Source organism: Bos indicus, chromosome 16 (genome assembly GCF_029378745.1).
Source record: "Bos indicus isolate NIAB-ARS_2022 breed Sahiwal x Tharparkar chromosome 16, NIAB-ARS_B.indTharparkar_mat_pri_1.0, whole genome shotgun sequence".
Classification (NCBI taxonomy): domain Eukaryota; kingdom Metazoa; phylum Chordata; class Mammalia; order Artiodactyla; family Bovidae; genus Bos; species Bos indicus.
Genome location: NC_091775.1, coordinates 36,659,391 through 36,680,232, shown reverse-complemented (window position 1 = coordinate 36,680,232; position 20,842 = coordinate 36,659,391). Strand labels below are relative to the sequence as shown.

Sequence of the window (20,842 nt, the reverse complement as noted above, 5' to 3'; positions counted from 1 at the left end):
TTCTGAAGATAACAATTTATAGGAGGAGGAACATTTTCAAGGGCATTAAAACATTTTAAGAGTTCTGAAACTTTAAGAGTTTGAAGTCTTTATCCATCCTAATTTTGATATTTCACATTCTATCTTTAACTGATTAATACATTGTTCAAAACTTTGCACTTTACTCAAGCTCAGATATCAAGGTTGTTTCTCTGAATCTGTGCTTGTATTTACCTGATACTTTGCTGAAAATACTCTGCATTCAGATGTTTATATCTTGCCTTTTTGCCTTTGCTTTTCGCTTCTCTTCTTTTCACAGCTATTTGTAAGGCCTCCCAAGACAGCCATTTTGCTTTTTCGCATTTCTTTTCCATGGGGATGGTCTTGATCCCTGTCTCCTGTCACGAACCTCAGTCCATAGTTCATCAGGCACTCTATCAGATCTGGTCCCTTAAATCTATTTCTCACTTCCACTGTATAATCATAAGGGATTTGATTTAGGTCATACCTGAATGGTCTAGTTGTTTTCCCTACTTTCTTCAATTTCAGTCTGAATTTGGCAATAAGGAATTCATGATCTGAGCCACAGTCAGCTCCTGGTCTTGTTTTTGTTGACTGTATAGAGCTTCTCCATCTTTGGCTGCAAAGAACATAATCAATCTGATTTTGGTGTTGACCATCTGGTGATATGCATGTATAGAGTCTTCTCTTGTGTTGTTGGAAGAGGGTGTTTGCTATGACCAGTGCATTTTCTTGGCAAAACTCTATTAGTCTTTGCCCTGCTTCATTCCGTATTCCAAGGCCAAATTTGCCTGTTACTCCAGGTGTTTTTTGACTTCCTACTTTTGCATTCCAGTCCCCTTTAATGAAAAGGACACCTTTTTTGGCTGTTAGTTCTAAGAGGTCTTGTAGGTATTCATAGAACCGTTCAACTTCAGCTTCTTCAGCGTTACTGGTTGGAGCATAGACTTGGATTACTGTGATATTGAATGGTTTGCCTTGGAAACGAACAGAGATAATTCTGTCATTTTTGAGACTGCATCCAAGCACTGCATTTCGAACTCTTTTGTTGACCATGATGGCTACTCCATTTCTTCTGAGGGATTCCTGCCTTCAGTAGTAGATATAATGGTCATCTGAATTAAACTCACACATTCCAGTCCATTTTAGTTCGCTGATTCCTAGAATGTTGACATTCACTCTTGCCATCTCTTGTTTGACCACTTCCAATTTGCCTTGATTCATGGACCTGACATTCCAGGTCCCTATGCAATATTGCTCTTTACAGCATCGGACCTTGCTTCTATCACCAGTCACATCCACAACTGGGTATTGTTTTTGCTTTGGCTCCATCCCTTCATTCTTTCTGGAGTTATTTCTCCACTGATCTCCAGTAGCATATTGGGCACCTACTGACCTGGGGAGTTCCTCTTTCGGTATCCTATCATTTTGCCTTTTCAGAAAGCATTCCTCAGCAATCAATGCAAAGAAATAGAGGAAAACATTAGAATGGGAAAGACTAGAGATCTCTTCAAGAAAATTAGAGATACCAAGGGAACATTTCATGCAAAGATGGGCTCGATAAAGGACAGAAATGGTATGGACCTAACAGAAGCAGAAGACATTAAGAAAAGGTGGCAAGAATACACAGAAGAACTGCACAAAAAAGATCTTCATGACCCAGATAATCACGATGGTGTGATCACTCACCTAGAGCCAGACATCCTGGAATGTGAAGTCAAGTGGGCCTTAGAAAGCATCACTATGAACAAAGCTAGTGGAGGTGATGAAATTCCAGTTGAGCTATTTCAAATCCTGAAAGATGATGCTCTGAAAGTGCTGCACTCAATATGCCAGCAAATTCGGAAAACTCAGCAGTGGCCACAGGACTGGAAAAGGTCAGTTTTCATTCCAATCCCAAAGAAAGGCAATGCCAAAAAATGCTCCAACTACCGCACAATTGCATTCATCTCACACACTAGTAAAGTAATGCTCAAAATTCTCCAAGCCAGGCTTCAGCAATACGTGAACTGTGAACTTCCAGATGTTCAAGCTGGTTTTAGAAAAGGCAGAGGAACCAGAGACCAAATTGCCAACACCAGCTTGATCATCAAAAAAGCAAGACAGTTCCAGAAAACCATCTATTTCTGTTTTACTGACTATACCAAAGCCTTTGACTGTGTGGACCACAATAAATTGTGGAAAATTCTGAAAGAGATGGGAATACCAGACCACCTGATCTGCCTCTTGAGAAATTTGTATGCAGGTCAGGAGGCAACAGTTAGAACTGGACATGGAACAACAGACTGGCTCCAAATAGGAAAAGGAGTATGTCAAGGCTGTATATTGTCACCCTGCTGATTTAATTTATATGCAGAGTACATCATGAGAAACACCGGACTGGAAGAAACACAAGCTGGAATCAAGATTGCTGGGAGAAATATCAATAACCTCAGATATGCAGATGACACCACCCTTATGGCAGAAAGTGAAGAGGAACTAAAAAGCCTCTTGATGAAAGTGAAAGAGGAGAGTGAAAAAGTTGGCTTAAAGCTCAACATTCAGAAAACGAAGATCATAGCATCTGGTCCTATCACTTCATGGGAAATAGATGGGGAAACAGTGGAAACAGTGTCAGACTTTATTTTTGGGGGCTCCAAAATCACTGCAGATGGTGACTGCAGCCATGAAATTAAAAGACGCTTACTCCTTGGGAGGAAAGTTATGACCAACCTAGATAGCATATTCAAAAGCAGAGACATTACTTTGCCAAGAAAGGTCCGTCTAGTCAAGGTTATGGTTTTTCCAGTGGTCATGTATGGATGTGAGAGTTGGACTGTGAAGAAAGCTGAGTGCCAAAGAATTGATGCTTTTGAACTGTGGTGTTGGAGAAGACTCTTGAGAGTCCCTTGGACTGCAAGAAGATCCAACCAGTCCATTCTGAAGGAGATCAGCTCTGGGATTTCTTTGGAAGGACTGATGCTAAAGCTGAAACTCCAGTACTTTGGCCACCTCATGCGAAGAGTTGACTCATTGGAAAAGTCTCTGAAGCCGGGAGGGATTGGGGGCAGGAGGAGAAGGGGACGACAGAGGATGAGATGGCTGGATGGCATCACTGACTCGATGGACATGAGTCTGAGTGAACTCCGGGAGTTGGTGATGGACAGGGAGGCCTGGCTTGCTGCAATTCATGGGGTCACAAAGAGTTGGACATGACTGAGTGACTGAACTGAACTGAATTGAACTTGTTGAAAATATAGATTTCAATGACTCGAAATCCATTAATTATTATTTTTCAAACACACACTGAATGTTATCCTTGCACTAAATCTCTCTTTTCATAAATGGGGCATTTATCTTATTTTCCAAGACTGTCTCATTCTGTACTCCTAATCCAATTCTCTTCACTATGAGTGCTTTGCTCACTCAACAGTTTCAGAGACTTTGTCAAGTAAACCTTTCTTGCTGAGTCATCAAGTTTTTTATGCTCATTCAGTTTTCTTCTCATTAGTACTATAAGTATACTGAAAGATTTTAAAGAAAAAAGAAGCAAGAAGAGGAGAAAGAAGGAAGGAAGGAAAGGGAAAGAAGGAAGGCGAGGGGAGTCAAAGGAAAGAAGAAAGGGAGGGAAAGAGGAGGGGAGGGAAGGAGGGAGGCAAGAAGGAAGGAAGGAAGAGGGAAGGGAAGGAGAGAATCTGTTCTTGGTTTTGCTACTGTCCCAAGTACCACCCTATCACCCCTTGGTCCCCTTCCTTTTGAGGTCACTTTTCCTGAAAGAGTACTGTGCACATGTCCCTTACTTCCTGCTCTCAACCTCTTCCTTAGCTTCCTTTACCCTGCCTCTGAATCCAAAGCTTTACTAAATTTGCTCTCTCAAAGGGTCACCAATGACTTCCCAGTGCAAAATTCCTAGTTTATGCCCACTCCCTCAATCCTTTTTGCTCAACAAGCTACTGATCAATTTCTTCCAGGGACCCCCTGTTTGACTTCCATCATACTCTATGTACCTTAGTGTTTTTCCCTCTGACTCCTGACCTCTTCTTCCCTTTCTCCTCCCAAACCACAGTGAGGAGATATTTTGAAATTTGTCTTTGCAATGGCTCCCATTTTCCTTTGCTCTTTCTATATTCTTTCTTCTTTGGTAAGCTCCTCTAACTTCATAGCTTTTACTACCAAATGTATATAGCTCATACATGGGAAAATGTACTAAACAAAGTGCCAGCCCAATCCTTAATAAATTCTGGGTGTATAAATGGGCCTGCAAACATACTTTGTGATAAAAATGCCAATGAGGCAAGTGCAGTGTGTTCTGGAAACACATTAAATGGACATCCAGTGAAATCTTTGGAGGTCAAGAACCCTTCCTGGAGGAGCTGATACATAATCAGCTCATTATGTATTGATACATAATACAAGTTCTAATGAAAAAGAATATAAAGGAAGTAGGAGGTTCCAAGCAAAGAAAGCAGCCTATTCCTCCAATTAAAAATAAAAAAAAAATAAATTTAAAAGTTTTATCAAAAAAGCAGTATATTCAAAGGCTTGTAATTAGGAGTATAATGTCACTTAACAGACATCAATTTGGTGACTAGAAAGTACAGTGGGGGAGGGCATAAAAAGTTGGCATCTGAATAAAGGCCATGATAAACAGGACTATATCAAAAAGGGTTTTACATTCAATCTTAAAAGTTTGGACTTTATCCTGAGGACAATGGGGGATCTATTGAACTTTAGAACAGACATAGCTTTGCATTTTGGAAAGATCATCTTAGATGCATTGAAATGAATATATGGGTATGGGACAAGGAAAGAGGGGATATGAATTGGAAGATAATGGTAGTTCCCAGTGAGATGTGTCTGTGTACAGATTAGGAAAGATGCAGAGATGATGGAGATAAGTAGGCAAATCTGAGAGATATTTAGGAGGAAAAGTCTACCCAGATTTGGGAACAAAATGTTGAGGTAAATTTTATTTTTTTGCATACATTAGATGCCTGATAAAAAATCCAAGTGGAAATTTCTATTAGACAGTTGGATTTATAGATGAGGGGCTCAGAAGGGATTTTATATGTGTATTCACAGCAATAGTGGATAAAATAAGGAAGTATATGGACTCCATAGAGCCAATAAATGGGGAAAAAAGATGCTTGGGTCTCAAAAACCCTGAGAGTTTTTGACACAAGCAGAGAAATCTGGGAATGATACTAAGTTGAAGGACTAGAAAATGATGGTACAAACTGGAGACTGGACTAATGAAATACAGAAAAGTGTGATAAACACTGCAAGAATGTCAATTAAGGACTGAAAGTTGATCACTGAATTTAGCAAAAAGAAGAATATCACTCACCACACTGAATAAAAGTTTATAAGTGAAGGACACAAGCAAGATTACATGAATTGAGAAATTGGAGAGAGAAGAATTAGAGATAGCAAGTGAAAATGAATTTGTAAAAGTAGGAGAGATAGAAGAGTAGGTAGAGTGTATCACGGGTCAACAAGGCGTTTATGACGGGAGAGAACTGTGGTGAGTAAACCAATAAATATATGGTAGTTTAAAACAGAAAATAGAAATGTGAAGGGTACAGGAAGAACCCTGGGGCAATATAACTCAGATAGGAGAGGAGGTAACAACAAGTATACATATGGTTATGTTTCTATGAGGTAGGAAGAGTTAGAAAGTTGAGAAAGCTACTCTTTATTATTTTCTCTGAAAAGTCCTGGTCCGATGCTGAGGATGACTGAGAATGAACACGACAGGGAACTTTAGGAAAATGCAGGTTACAAATAATCACTCCCACTGGATAAGTCATTTTCTATGATTCAAATCTGTGATTGCCAGGAAATCTTGAAGGCATGATTGGGATCTGAAGCCATGACATCCTAGTGTTGATCAGCCATGGCACTGAGTGGTTTTTCAGTAGCACATGCACTAGTTCATCTCAAACACAGGAACACAATGAGAGTGAGCCAGGATTAAGCACTCTGTCAGAGACTCTGTTGGAAGGACACGCTGAGGGGAAATTCAGAGCATTTGTGAGCTGAAGACGCTGATTGCTATGCTGCTGGTGTAATGACTTCTCCAATGTCTATCTTGCTGGTGAGAGGGGAATTATATGTACACACTGATCATTACTGCATTTCCACTGCTGGACAGATGCATTTTGCATGCGTGGAATTAATAAATGTATGAGTGGTCCTGTCTGAAATCCTGGTTTATCCTGTTATTATTTTATCACAGCATCATACCACAGGGAGTTTTTAGTTTGTTTACTTTACGGCAGACAGAAAGGTTATTTTACTCTAACTGGAGATAAAATATTACTCAATTTACCTTCTGACTACCAGAGATAAAGGGACAAAGTCTATTTCTAAAGAGTTCTTCAAAAGAATATCCCTTTGCCTTGCCTGAACCCACTGATTTTATTTATTTCATACATTTATTGTCTCATGTGTTGCATAAAGCTTGGCTGTGTGCTCTGCATGAATATGTAGCTTGGTCACCATCAGAACTCTTCAGAATTGAAAAGATTCATGCATTAAATTGTCTTCTTTACTTTTGCACCTCCCAGTAAAATATTTTAGCCCTATTCTATTGTTCTCATAAGTTTATTTTCTAACTCTTTAATAACTTCTGTACTTCACAATGAACTCTCTCCGACACTTCTGTTTTCATTACAGGTTATATTTTACAGAGGTCCTGTTTAAGATGGGAAAGTTTTGCATTGTTTGTATGATATAATCTATGCACACAGCTATATTTCTATCCTATTCTTTATTTTTAAACTGTCCACATCACTGTCAATTTGCTTGCATCTTTTTCTGTGACATGATATGCCCGGGATGGATAATGTGTTAAGATGTTTCAGTTATTAGTTACAGAGGTGTTCCCAACTGCACAGCTTTATTTAACTTCTGGTGGCAGCTTCTGCAAGCCATGGCCCTAGGATTTCCCTACAGTAAATGAACATACAAAGTGAAAGGCAGAATTGGCAGAAGGTACAGAAAGACAATGAGCACAGGCCTGAGAAGCAGCTACTATGATCCCCTTCCTCTCAACACCACCACTGAGGAGGGGCCCCAAGTTTCCAGACATTTATGCTCAACTATTTGCAACAACTTTTCTTGTAAAGGACTGAGTGGGACAGTGGGGATGTGATGAAAGGCAAGTTAAGGCACTGGATTAAGAAGTCTTTCCTACTTTCAATAATTTATTCCCTTTTATGATATTGCATCTTTATTAGGTTGTCATCACATATCTGTTAGTAACTTGGGGTGGTGGTTTAGTCTCTAAGTCATGTCCGACTGCTGAGACCCCATGAAGAGTAGCCCACCAGGCTACTGGAGTGGGTTGCATTTCCATCTCCAGGGGATCTTTCCAACCCAGGGATCGAACCCACGTCTCCTGCGTTGGAGGTGCTATCCTTCATTGCAGGTGGTTCTTTACCGCTGAGCCACCAGGGAAGCCCTTTAGTAAATTAGGTGTATTTATTAAATTTAGGAGGCCAGTTGGGAGCTTTGTTGTTCAGTCACTCAGTCGTGTCTGACTTTTTGTGACTCCGTGGACTGCAGCATCCTAGGCTTCCCTTTCCTTCACTATCTCCCAGAGTTTGCTCAAACTCATGTCCATTGATTCAGTGATGCCATCCAACCACCTCATCCTCTGTCATCACCTTCTCCTGCCTTCAACCTTTTCCAGCATCAGGATCTTTTCCAATGAGTTGGCTCCTGGCATCAGGTCGCTAAAGTTCTGAAGCTTCAGCATCAGTCCTTCCAATGAACACCCAGGACTGATCTCCTTTAGGATGGACTGATTTGATCTCCTTGCTGTTCAAGGGACCCTCAAGAGTCTTCTCCAGCACCACAGCTTGAAGGCATCAGTTCTTTGGTGCTTAGTCTTTTTTATTGCCCAGCTCATACATGACTACTGGAAAACCATAGTTATGACTATACAGACCTTTGTAGGCAAAGTAATGTCTCTGTTTTTTAATAGGCTGTCTAGATTTGTCATAGCTTTTTTTTTTTTCCCAACAAGCAAGCGTCTTTTAATTTCAGGGCTGCAGTGACATTAAAGGGCTGGTATTCCCATTTCTTCTGTGTATTCTTGCCTTCTATTCTTTTTTTTCTTCTTCTTCTTTTTTTTTTTTTCCAAATTAAAAAAATTTCTTCCCACCCTCTCCCTCTCCCACAGAGTCCATAAGACTGTTCTATACATCAGTGTCTCTTTTGCTGTCTCGTATACAGGGTTATCGTTACCATCTTTCTAAATTCCATATATATGCGTTAGTATACTGTATTGGTGTTTTTCCTTCTGGCTTACTTCACTCTGTATAATAGGCTCCAGTTTCATCCACCTCATTAGAACTGATTCAAATGTATTCTTTTTAATGGCTGAGTAATACTCCATTGTGTATATGTACCACTGCTTTCTTATCCATTCATCTGCTGATGGACATCTAGGTTGCTTCCATGTCCTGGCTATTATAAACAGTGCTGCGATGAACATTGGGGTACACGTGTCTCTTTCCCTTCTGGTTTCCTCAGTGTGTATGCCCAGCAGTGGGATTGCTGGATCATAAGGCAGTTCTATTTCCAGTTTTTTAAGGAATCTCCACACTGTTCTCCATAGCGGCTGTACTAGTTTGCATTCCCACCAACAGTGTAAGAGGGTTCCCTTTTCTCCACACCCTCTCCAGCATTTATTATTTGTAGACTTTTGGATCGCAGCCATTCTGACTGGTGTGAAATGGTACCTCATAGTGATTTTGATTTGCATTTCTCTGATAATGAGTGATGTTGAGCATCTTTTCATGTGTTTGTTAGCCATCTGTATGTCTTCTTTGGAGAAATGTCTATTTAGATCTTTGGCCCATTTTTTGATTGGGTCATCTATTTTTCTGGAGTTGAGCTGTAGGAGTTGCTTGTATATTTTTGAGATTAGTTGTTTGTCGGTTGCTTCATTTGCTATTATTTTCTCCCATTCTGAAGGCTGTCTTTTCACCTTGCTCATAGTTTCCTTTGATGTGCAGAAGCTTTTAAGGTTAATTAGGTCCCATTTGTTTATTTTTGCTTTTATTTCCAATATTCTGGGAGGTGGGTCATAGAGGATCCTGCTGTGATGTATGTCAGAGAGTGTTTTGCCTATGTTCTCCTCTAGGAGTTTTATAGTTTCTGGTCTTACGTTGAGATCTTTAATCCATTTTGAGTTTATTTTTGTATATGGTGTTAGAAAGTGTTCTAGTTTCATTCTTTTACAAGTGGTTGACCAGATTTCCCAGCACCACTTGTTAAAGAGATTGTCTTTAATCCATTGTATATTCTTTCCTCCTTTGTCAAAGATAAGGTGTCCATATGTGCGTGGATTTATCTCTGGGCTTTCTATTTTGTTCCTTCTATTCTTAATATATTCTTTTAATTTCACCATCCACAGTGATTCTGGAGCCCCAAAAAATAAAGTATGTCACTCTTTCCATTGTTTCCTGAAATATTTGCCATGAAGTGATGGGACCGGATGCCATGATCTTTGTTTTATGAATGTTGAGTTTTAAGCCAGACTTTTCACTCTACTCTTTCACCTTCACCAAGAGGCTCTTTGGTTTCTCTTTGCTTTCTCCCATAAGGGTGGTGTCATCTGCATATCTGAGGTTATCGATATTTCTCCCAGCAATCTTAATTCCAGCTTGTGCTTTATCCAGTCCATCATTTCACATGATATACTCTGCATATAAGTTAAATAAGCAGGGTGCCTTGACATACTCCTTTCCCAATTTGGAACCAGTCCATTGTTCCATGTCTGGTTCTAACTGTTGCTTCTTGACCTGCATACACATTTCAGAGGAGGCAGGTAAAGTGGTCTGTTATTCCCATCTCTGTAAGATTTTCTACAGTTTGTTGTGATCTACAGAGTCAAAGGCTTTAGTGTAGTCAGTGAAGCAGAAGCAGAGGCTTTTCTGAAAATCTCTAGCTTTTCCTATGATCTAACAGATGCTGGTAATTTGCTCTCTGATTCTTCTGCCTTTTCTAAATTCAGCTGGAACATCTGGAAGTTCATGGTTCATGTACTGTTGAAGCCTCGCATGAAGGATTTTAAGCATTTGCTAAAGTGTGAGATGAGTGCAACTGTGTGGTAGTTTGAACATTCTCTGTCATTGCCCTTCTTTGCAACTGGAATGAAAACTGACCTTTTCCAGTCCTGTGGTGACTGCTGAGTTTTCCAAATTTGCTGGCATATTGAGTGCAGGACATTATCAGCAACATCGTGTAGGATCTGAAATAGTTCAGCTGGAATTCCATCACCTCCATTAGCTTTGTTCGTAGTGAAGCTTCCTAAGGCTCAGTTGACTTGGCTCTTGGTAAGTGATCACATGGTTGTGGTTATCTGGGTAATTAAGATCTGTTTTGTATAATTCTTCTATTGTGCTCATCTTTGCATGAAATGTTCCCTTGATATCGCTAAATTTCTTGAAGAGATCTCATCTTTCCCATTCTATTGTTTTCCTCTATTTCTTTGCATTGCTTACTTTAAAAAGCTTTCTTATCTCTCCGTGCTATTCTCTGTAATTCTGCATTCTGATGAGTATATCCTTCCTTTTCTCCTTTGCCTTTCTACTTCTCTTCTTTTCACAGCTATTTGTAAGGCCTCCTCAGACAACCTTTTTGCCTTTCTTTTTCTTGGTGATGGTTTTGATACCACCTCCTGCACAATGTTACGTAGCTCTGCCCATAGTTCTTCAGGCACTCTGCCTATCAGATCTAGTCCCTTCAATCTATTTGTCACTTCCACTGTATAACCGAAGGGATCTGACTTAGGTCATACCTGAATAGTCTAGTGGTTTTCCCTACTTTATTCAATTTAAGTCTGAATTTGGCAACAAGGAGTTCATGATCTGAGCTACAGTCAGCTCCCATTCTTGTTTTTGCTGACTGTACAGAGCTTCTCCATCTTTGGCTGCAAAGAATATAATCAATCTGATTTGTATTGACCATCTGGTGATGTCCATGTGCAGAGTTGTCTCTTGCATTGTTGGAAAAGGATGTTTGCTATAACCAGCACATTCTCTTAGCAAAACTCTGTTACCCTTTGTCTTGCTTCATTTTGTACTCCAAGGTCAACTTGCCTGTTACTCCAGGTATCTCCTGACTTCCTACTTTTGCATTCCAGTTCCCTATGATGAAAAGGACATCTTCTAGTTGGGAACTAGAAGACATTAATAAATCTAAGAGTGCATGTTTGTAAAAAAGTGAGGCAATGGGAATTTGCCTATTATACAGGGACAAGGTTCTCCTTCCTTTATAGCTTGTTCTCTACATGCCAGTTGAGCAGAAAGGTCCCAGAAGAGTAAGTAGTTCAGGAGTCGTGTGTTCCAACCTGCAATATCATTTTATCTTACAATACCTGCTGGTATAAATGTGTCATTCCAGACAGGATGATTCACTCTCTCTCCTGAACTGCAGGAAAAAGAAATGTCTTTGACTGCTACTTTTCTAAGCTGGATGCAAGTGGTCAGACTTGAATCATGTTAAAAAAAAGAATTCCTGAAAGATTTCAGGATACTTTCTAATGGCCTTATATATTTTTGAAAAGTTCTCAGAAAAATAATCAAATCACTACTAAAACAGCTATTTCACTTAATACAATATTATTTGAGGCCTAAAGGTAAACTTCCAAACTATGTTGCCTTTTTTATGATTTTTTGAGACTCTCACTATGTCCTTACTATGCCTTCACTTTGGGTTTTTCCAGAGTGCTACAATATTTCAACCAATAAACCATGTTTTATTTCTAACAGGAGCTACCACTTGCCCATAAAACTCATACTTCCATGCAATAAAAACAACTTCCTTAGGCTGCCTCAGAACATTTAGAATACTTTCTTACGGTTGGATAACATTTATTCTTGCCTTTACTCAGACAAAAATATATGACATGAAATCTATGAATTGATAAGCCCAGGATATTTCATTTTATGTCCTACAATTGAACCCTTCATGTCATGTAGGGTAACTGGAATCTAGGGCTTATACTTTGAGATAAACCTCTACTAGAGCTTGAACAATAAATATGAAAATGCCGTCTATACAATGATAAGTGAAATATTAAAATAAAAAGTCTATTTTTATATTAATGTTCTCTTTGTTAAAAATGCTTAAAATTAAATAATGTTTAAACCTCCAATATGTATGAGACTCACAGTAAAGATGCCAGATATGGAGCAAAGAACAAAACAAAGTCCTTCTACTTACAAAGTTCACAGTCTAGTGAAAATTTGCCTCAGACTTTGGGAAATGTCCTGAAATTAGACCATCATGTGACAACGGAAGGGCATCCCAGGCCTCTGTGCACAGGGGTGGTGTTATGTCAACATGCTCTTGAAAGAGGTCAATCCTAAAATTATCCTTAGCAAAGGTCAGTCCTCAGATGTCCTTGGGAAACCTCAATCCTAGAGTCAGCAATGAGAGTTTAGAAACTGTGGCTAAGAGTAGAATGAAGGCAAATTCTATCCTTTTCTCACTGACTATGAGTGAAAAAGCCCAGATACTGGACCTGAATATACCTGGAAGATTGTCAGTGTTGGGGATGTTGGCCACTGTCACTAGACATGAGCAGGGCAAGAGGGAGTCAGCTTCTAAAGGACCCAGAGACAAATTTTGACTATGAAGGGGTGATAGCTACACTTGTTGATGTATTTCCCTACTACTCTCCATGAGACTCAAACAAATCTTGTGAAAAGTTAGTCTGAGAGACGAAAGTGGAAGTTGGGAAGAAGTACAGACTTCATAGCTTCTAGGCAGGAATGGTGCCCTTAGCTGGGATCAAACTGTGGTGGCAGGGGGTCATCATGCTGGGACACAGCAACCTTATAAGGACAACTGAAGCTGTGGCAAGGATGTGGGCCTCACAAACTGATGAGGGCAAAGGGGACATGAGATACTGGCTCCTGAGTGGCCCAGGAAAACTCCCATACATAGGGAGGGAAAGACACTGAGTGAGACAAATTCCAGCTAAAAAAAGTCAGAAATAACTTAGGCCATCAGAAAAGACTGAAAAAAAAAAAATGTGCCAGAATTTTAGTGGTGATTACCTGACTGCTTTTTATGAGAACTTTTTATTCTCCTCTTTATATTTGTTCACATTTCTTAAAGTATTTATGGTAGATTTATATTGCTTTTTAATAGTTCAGAATATTTTAAGAAAAATGTATACAACTAAAGTACTACATGTGACATCTGACATCTATCCTCCCAAAAGATATATTGAACTACCCACCAAGCAGAGCAGAAGGTATACTTGAGGAAATACCTAAGGAAAAACTGGCAGATCATTTAATGAAGAGTCATAGCAAACGCCTTCTTCCAACAACACTAGAGAAGACTCTACATGTGGACATCACCAGATGGTCAATACCAAAATCAGATTGATTATATTATCTGCAGCCAAAGATGGAGAAGCTCTATATAGTCAGCAAAAACAAGACCAGGAGCTGACTGTGGCTCAGATTATGAACCCCATATTGCCAAATTCAGACTGATATTGAATAAAGTAGGGAAAACCACTAGTCTATTCAGGTATGACCTAAATCAAATCCCTTATGATTATACAATGGAAGTGAGAAATGGATTCAAGGGATTAGCTCTAATAGACAGAGTGCCTGAAGAACTATGGATGGAGGTTCATGACACCATACAGGAGGCAGGGATCAAGACCATCACCAAGAAAAAGAAATGCAAAAAAGCAAAATGGTTGTCTAAGGAGGCCTTGAAAATAGCTGTGAAAAGAAGAGAAGTGAAAGGCAAAGGAGAAAAGGAATGATATACCCATTTGAATGGAAAATTCCAAAGAATAGCAAGGAGAGATAAGAAAACCTTCCTCAGAGATCAGTGCAAAGAAATAGAAGAAAACAAAAGAATGGGAAAGACTAGAGATCTCTTCTAGTCTTAGAAGATAGAAAATTAGAGATACCAAGGGAACATTTCACACAAAGATGGGCTCAATACAGGACAGAAATGGTATGGACCTAACAGAAGCAGGAGATATTAAGAAGAGGTGGCAAGAATACACAGAAGAACTATACAAAAAAGATCTTCATGATCCAGATAATCACGATGATGTGATCACTCACCTAGAGCCAGACATCCTGGAATGCAAAGTCAAGTGGGCCTTAAGAAGCATCACTACAAAAAAAGTTAGTGGAGATGATAAAATTCCAGTTGAGCTATTTCAAATCCTACAAGATGATGCTGTGAAAGTGCTGCATGCAATATGACAGCAAATTTGGAAAACTCAGCAGTGACAACAAGACTGGAAAAAGATTAGTTATCATTCCAGTTGCAAAGAAAGGCAATGCCAAAGAATGCTCAAAGTACCGTACAATTGCACTTATCTCACACACTAGTAAAGTAATGCTCAAAATTCTCCAAGGCAGGCTTCAACAGTACGTGAACCGTGAAATTCCAGATGTTCAAGCTGGATTTAGAAAAGGCAGAGGAACAAGATATGAAATTGCTAACATCCATCAAATCATCGAAAAAGCAAGACAGTTCCAGAAAAACATCTATTTTTGCTTTATTAACTATGCCAAAGCCTTTGACTGTGTGGATCACAATAAACTGTGGAAAATTCTTCAAGAGATGGGAATACCAGACCATCTGACCTGCTTCCTGAGAAATATGTATGCAGGTCAGGAAGCAACAGTTAGAACTGGACGTGGAACAACAGATTGGCTCCAAATAGGAAAAGGAGTATGTCAAGGCTGTATATTGCCACCCTGCTTATTTAACTTATATGCAGAGTACATCATGAGAAACGCTGGGCTGGAAGAAACACAAGCTGGAATCAAGATTGCCGGGAGAAATATCAATAACCTCAGATATGCAGATGACACCACCCTTATGGCAGAAAGGGAAGAGGAACTAAAAAGCCTCTTGATGAAAGTGAAAGAGGAGAGTGAAAAAGTTGGCTTAAAGCTCAACATTCAGAAAACGAAGATCATGGCATCCGGTCCCATCACTTCATGGGAAATAGATGGGGAAACAGTGGAAACAGTGTCAGACTTTATTTTAGGGGGCTCCAAAATCGCTCTAGATGGTGACGGCAGTCATGAAACTGAAAGACGCTTGCTCCTTGCAAGAAAAGTTATGACCATCTTGCTGCTGCTGCTGCTAAGTCGCTTCAATCGTGTCCGACTCCGTGCGACCCCACAGACGGCAGACCATCCTAGGCAGCATATTAAAAAGGAGAGACATTACTGTGCTAACCAAAGGTCCATCTAGTCAAGGCTATGGTTTTTCCAGGGGTCATGTATGGATGTGAGAGTTGGAATATAAAGAAATCTAAGTGCTGAAGAATTGATGCTTTTGAACTGTGGTGTTGGAGAAGACTCTTGAGAGTCCCTTGGACTGCAAAGAGATCCAACCAGTTGATCCTAAAGGAAATCAGTCCTGAATATTCTTTGGAAGGACTGATGCTAAAGCTGAAACTCCCCACACTTTGGCCACTTGACGTGAAGAACTGACTCATTTGAAAAGACCCTGATGCTGGGAAAGATTGAAGGCAAGAGGAGAAGGGGATGAAAGAGGATGAGATGGTTAGATGGCATCACCGACTCAATGGACATGAGTTTGAGTAAACTACGGGAGTTGGTGATGGAAATGACCTGGCATGCTACACTTCATGGGGTCGCAAAGAGTTGGACACAACCGAGTGACTGAACTGAACTGAACTGAAAGCTTCACTGGTCAAACAGCCAGAAACAGATTAAAGAAGTTGTATGTTTATCACTGCTTACAGAAGCTCCCAATTACAGAAACCACATATGTTTTCAAGGATGAACCTCAGCAAAGGAAGAATCGAACTTCAGGTTTGCTGAAATAGACAAGTAATTCCCCAGAGTCAGAAAACTGACACTCTCTTTGGGCCATTCAATAGCATCAAAGTGTTAGTGACACCTAGAAGTTCTCTTTCCAAAAATTTAGATTAAATCATATGAGCAGTTATTTATATAAAAATAACACAAACCATATTCTGAGTGTGTGCCTCAGGTGAAATGGAGTTAATCAGAATTCTACGGTATGTATTCAAATGGGCCTCAGTGCCCAGGTATTAGGAAGGAGGAATTCTGGATAATTCAAAAGGTGCAATCACTTAAATTTTAATATAACTGCAAAATTTTTAAAAGCATTTTAGTTTTATTAGATGAAAGAATTCCTCACTTACAGGGTAATTTTCAAAATTTAAAAATCATATTATTTGTTACATTGAATTTCTCAGACATTATTTTTAAAAGGGTTTTTTTTTTTTTTTTTTTTTTACTGTGAGAGCAGCAATCTTTATGCATGGTTTGTGATCAAATGATAGCTGAACAGACCAGTATATTCATGCCATAGTAAGACCATATTTACGTTACAAAGCTTCTATCAGCACTTCTCATGTTTTCTGTACTATTGTAGCTATCATTTCTGATCATTCTTAGTGGTAATAAAAGGAAAAGCTTCACTATTATGATATAGAAATAAAGCAAGTAGCAATGCCCTCAACTCAAATACAAAGGGGAAAATAACTTATTCTCCAGCTAGGAGATAAAAAATACTGTTATATTTAATAAAAAACAAAGGGGCTTGACTTTTTAGATAGTTCTTATACAACTGTCTACAGTTTCCACTGGATAAGATATAATTACTTACACTTCCCTTCATTTTCTGAGTAGTCTACTTTGATGATAGGGATACTTTCAATGATATCTTATGCTCTAGCCTTATCAGCTTTACTAATTCTTTTTACTTTTCTTTTCCTCTTTCTAATTTTTTCTGTCTTTCCTTTCTACTTTCTATTTTCCTTCCTTTCCTTTTTTAAAAAGTGGTACATGCCCCATTTCTTCTCCAAAATAAAAATATTCAGGAATATGTGTATGCAAAAAGATTTAAAAAAAATAAAGTGAAGACCTAAAAAGAAGAAGACAGCAATCAGGTCAATCAGCTCCTAAAAGAATTTAGACAATGTCACAGGGCACTTTGATCTGGAGTAATCCATATTTCCAGTTTTTCCAGTGGAAATGATAGAAGTATCGAGCTCTGCTGAGACAGAAAATGTTCCTAAGGGGATTTAATCACCTAGTTAAAAGTACACTGAACGAGGCTATCATTGTGCTTATTCTAGTTTTACAAGCAAAAAAAACTGCAATTCTAATCACATTCCCAGATGCTTTTAGTATATTCCTTAACAGTTGGCAACTATAAGTAAAATATAAAAAATCAGACAATCAGGTAAACTTGAGGGAGGTTACAAAACTTTGGGGCTGCCAGTCAGTTACAGATGCATGCTGCTAGCTAGTAAAAACTAGCATTGCCAGAGAGCACTCTCTCTAGAGGACCTGTGGCAGGACTTAGGGGCAGATGACAGACTCTGTAATGCTGAATACAATAGATTGATTCAATTTTGATAAAATATCCAGGTGAATCTCAATTTTGTACAAATCTCAATTTTCAGGTTTTTTTTTTACATAGATGATACTTCTAAAGAAAAAAATTGCAACTGTTCAAAATTAAGTTTTTATCCTGGATAAATCTACATTTATCCTTAATCTTATTCTTCTGTGTGCATTTTAAACCATTTCTTTTACTTTGGGTTTGGTTTAGATGAAGAAAAGTTTATTTGAAATTTCTTCCTCCTCAATTCTCCTCATCCACTTAGGAGATCACAAACTAAATCAGTAGTTATCATAAATTTGATATCACTTCCGTGGATTCCATAAGTTAAAACAAAATCAAGTGATAACTGAGAACTGATTAATCTTGGCACTTCAGTCAATGACTGGACAGGATGTATGTTCTCCGCCATTATGTTACTGAGATTTGACTGAAGCAATAAGACCAACATGTAAAATAAAATATAAAAGATAATAAAATTAAGCTAACAAATGTAAATATGCTTAGAAAATATTCATGGTAAAGGAAAGCCAATGGGAGCTGAATGATAAATAAAAGGTTTCATGCAACAGGTTGTGTTTTTGAAGGCTAATATAAAAATTGCATACATTTTTAGAGAATTCAATTTAGTTAAATGTGCCTGCAAATGTTCAGGGTTTTAAAAGAATCTGGCCTATTTAAAAGTAAAATTAGGATTTTGGCACACGTGCATGTTAACTCATTTGAGCTTCACAAAACACTGTACTAAAATCATCTTACTGAGAAGAAGAAAAAAAGTAAAAACAGAGAAATTAAGTAACTTGCCCAATGCCCCATAGAGAGTAAGTATATATAGAGATTCAAGCTCAAGCATGTCAGCAGAGCCCATGACCCATCTTCAATTCCAGGATGCCTCTCAAGGAATACTGGGTTCTCAAGAAGCATGGGCTGATAAGAGAAAAGTAGAGTGGTTAGGGTGCCACTTAGGGAACATTTACACGTTTAATGGTCTTTGATTTCCAGAGGTCATAGTGAGACTCAAGTCAAATCTTCACTACTCATTAGTCTGAGGTATTACTCACCTTGATCAGTATCATTCAAGAGTTTGGTAACAGTGACCCTTCCAGTGAGAGGCAGCAAGGATCACAGATGAGCAGGGTGATATCAAGGAGTTATTGATGGTTTGTCAATTATTTCGTGAAGGATGGAAAATTCACTGAAGCTTTATCTTTTGATAAATTCATTCAATTAGTATGATCTGATATTGGATACAAAGCATATTTACTAAGAAAAGATGAACAGGTGCTGGAGGGTGGATTTTGCAACTCCAAACCAAAAGCTAGTAGGACATATCATAGGAGGGCAGATCTGAAAGGCAGAAGGAATATAAATGTGGAAGATTTTTTAGTAAGTGTCCCAATTGGCTTGCACCCTTCTGCATCCATGTTTTTGGATAGTACCTTCCTACACTGGCTCTGTTCCTAGCCACGGTGCTTGCCTTGGCAAATGAAACAAGAGAAAATGCGACACAAGCAGAAGCCTGTGTTGCCCTTGGAACCCTGAAAACACCCTGGTAAAAAGCCACTGCTAGCAGGCTGGAGGATGAGAGAATGAGATGCACCTGGCTGACAGCCTACTGAGTACCAAATATGTCAGAAATCCTAGATCATCCACCCACCAGCTGGCTACAGTTCATAAGAAAGTCCAGCAGGAATCACCCAAGGAAACTGGCCAGAAGACGTGACCAGCCAATCCACAGAGCTGTTTATTCTAAGCCACTAAGTTTTAGGGTAGTTTGTTACACAGCAAAAGTTAATCGATATGATAGAATACTATTTCAAACAATGGGGGAAAAAACAAACAAAAGGTTACTACTTTTATCTAAGAGCACAGACTACCTGTTTCTTGTTTCCCAATAGAGACCTGAAAAACCAGAAGGCTTATACTGTAAAGAATAAATGGTGTGCCCATGCAGAAAGGACCTTAGAGAACTCAAAGAATACCATACTTCAGAATGGTAGGAGAACAGCTGAATTATTCTCATGCAACCGGCAGTAAAACAGAAAAACACCACGGGGCCTTAGTAAGTTCAATGTATTTTCTCTAAACAAAATACATCTCATTTTAATTTCAAGGATGTGAAAAATTTGCGACACATGAAGGCTCTTCTTACATGACGCTTTTTAAAATTCATTAAATTCCTCATAATTAGGAAGGCAATGGCACCCCACTCCAGTACTCTTGCCTGGAAAATCCCATAGACGGAGGAGCCTGGTAGGCTGCAGTCCATAGGGTCGCTGAGGGTCAGACACTACTGAGTGACTTCACTTTCACTTTCTAGGCAATGAAAAAGTGTGCTCCTAGAAACTGTTTTCAAACTCTGCATATTGGTTTTGTGTTGCAGAATACACTAAATGTCTATCACAATGAATGAGTCCATGACTGCAATAAGACCATTAAAAACAAAATATAGGCATGATAAAAAGAAGTTGGAATTAAAAATAAAATTGTTTTCAAACCTCACACAAAAAAACATAGTTAAGGGAAAATTAACGAGATTTAGTTCTGTGTGTTTTCATAAGAGAAATCTCATTATTTCATAATCACTTTCTATAAATTATATGTATAATTATTTTGGACATGTATAATGCTCATCCATTCTAACAGTCACCAATCACTTGAGTTAAATATTATAAAATAGGATATTACATATTGAAAAAATTATAGTAAACTGAATTAAATACAGTTAAATATACTATAGTTTTTAGTTAAATATACATTGATCAGCATAAAATCTGTATATATGTGAAAAATATAGTTAAATATAATTATAATTTTTCAGATTTGCTTGCCAAGTTTGTTTGTCATGTTAGCCCTGAGGAAACATATTTCTTAAAACCACAAAGAAAATAATTCTATGGGAAAATGATTTATTTACCTGGATCTTCTATGGTTAAGTTCTTTATTAACCATTGAACGATATCTGACCCTAGAATAAGAAAAAAAGAAAAACACAAATATATGTGAATATCTATATATGTTAAGTTCAAGAACATTTAACAGCACTCATAAGAGAAGGAATGTTTCTAATTATTATAACAGATTAAGGATCAGCCACACACGATGTGTTGAAAATAGTGTGAATACATTGTCTTCATTCAATGAGTCAAGTGCAAACTAGTCATTATTAAATATGAAATGTTTAAACAGAAAGATTTAATATACTAGTATTGGATAAAGTGATTCATTTATTTATTCACTTTATGAATGATTGCTGAGTATCTACTATGTTTTAAGCACAATTCTTAGTATGGCAAAGCCAATACTTTATAAGATGATAGTTGTCTAATTTCTGGTTTGCTCCATCCATCCCTATATCTACTCTCAAGTCAACCCAAATGTGCTGTCAGTTTTTGAAACTCCTTTGTGTTTCAAGCCTTTATAGTACTATTCTCTTTGACTGAAA

At 38.4% G+C, this 20,842-nt stretch overlaps 1 protein-coding gene across 8 annotated transcripts in view; it reads right to left on the bottom strand.

Moving 5' to 3' along the window:
- RGS7 (regulator of G protein signaling 7) overlaps positions 1–20,842 on the bottom strand; it is a 487,100-nt gene that overhangs the window by 101,250 nt on the left and 365,008 nt on the right. For 6 of the 8 annotated variants that reach the window (XM_070768115.1, XM_070768111.1, XM_019976929.2 and 3 more), the window contains one exon: positions 20,315–20,365. The exons of the other annotated variants lie outside the window; for them this stretch is intronic. In XM_070768115.1, coding sequence (XP_070624216.1) covers positions 20,315–20,365 — 51 coding nt within the window. The remainder of the gene's footprint in view (positions 1–20,314; positions 20,366–20,842) is intronic. 8 annotated transcript variants of the gene reach the window in all.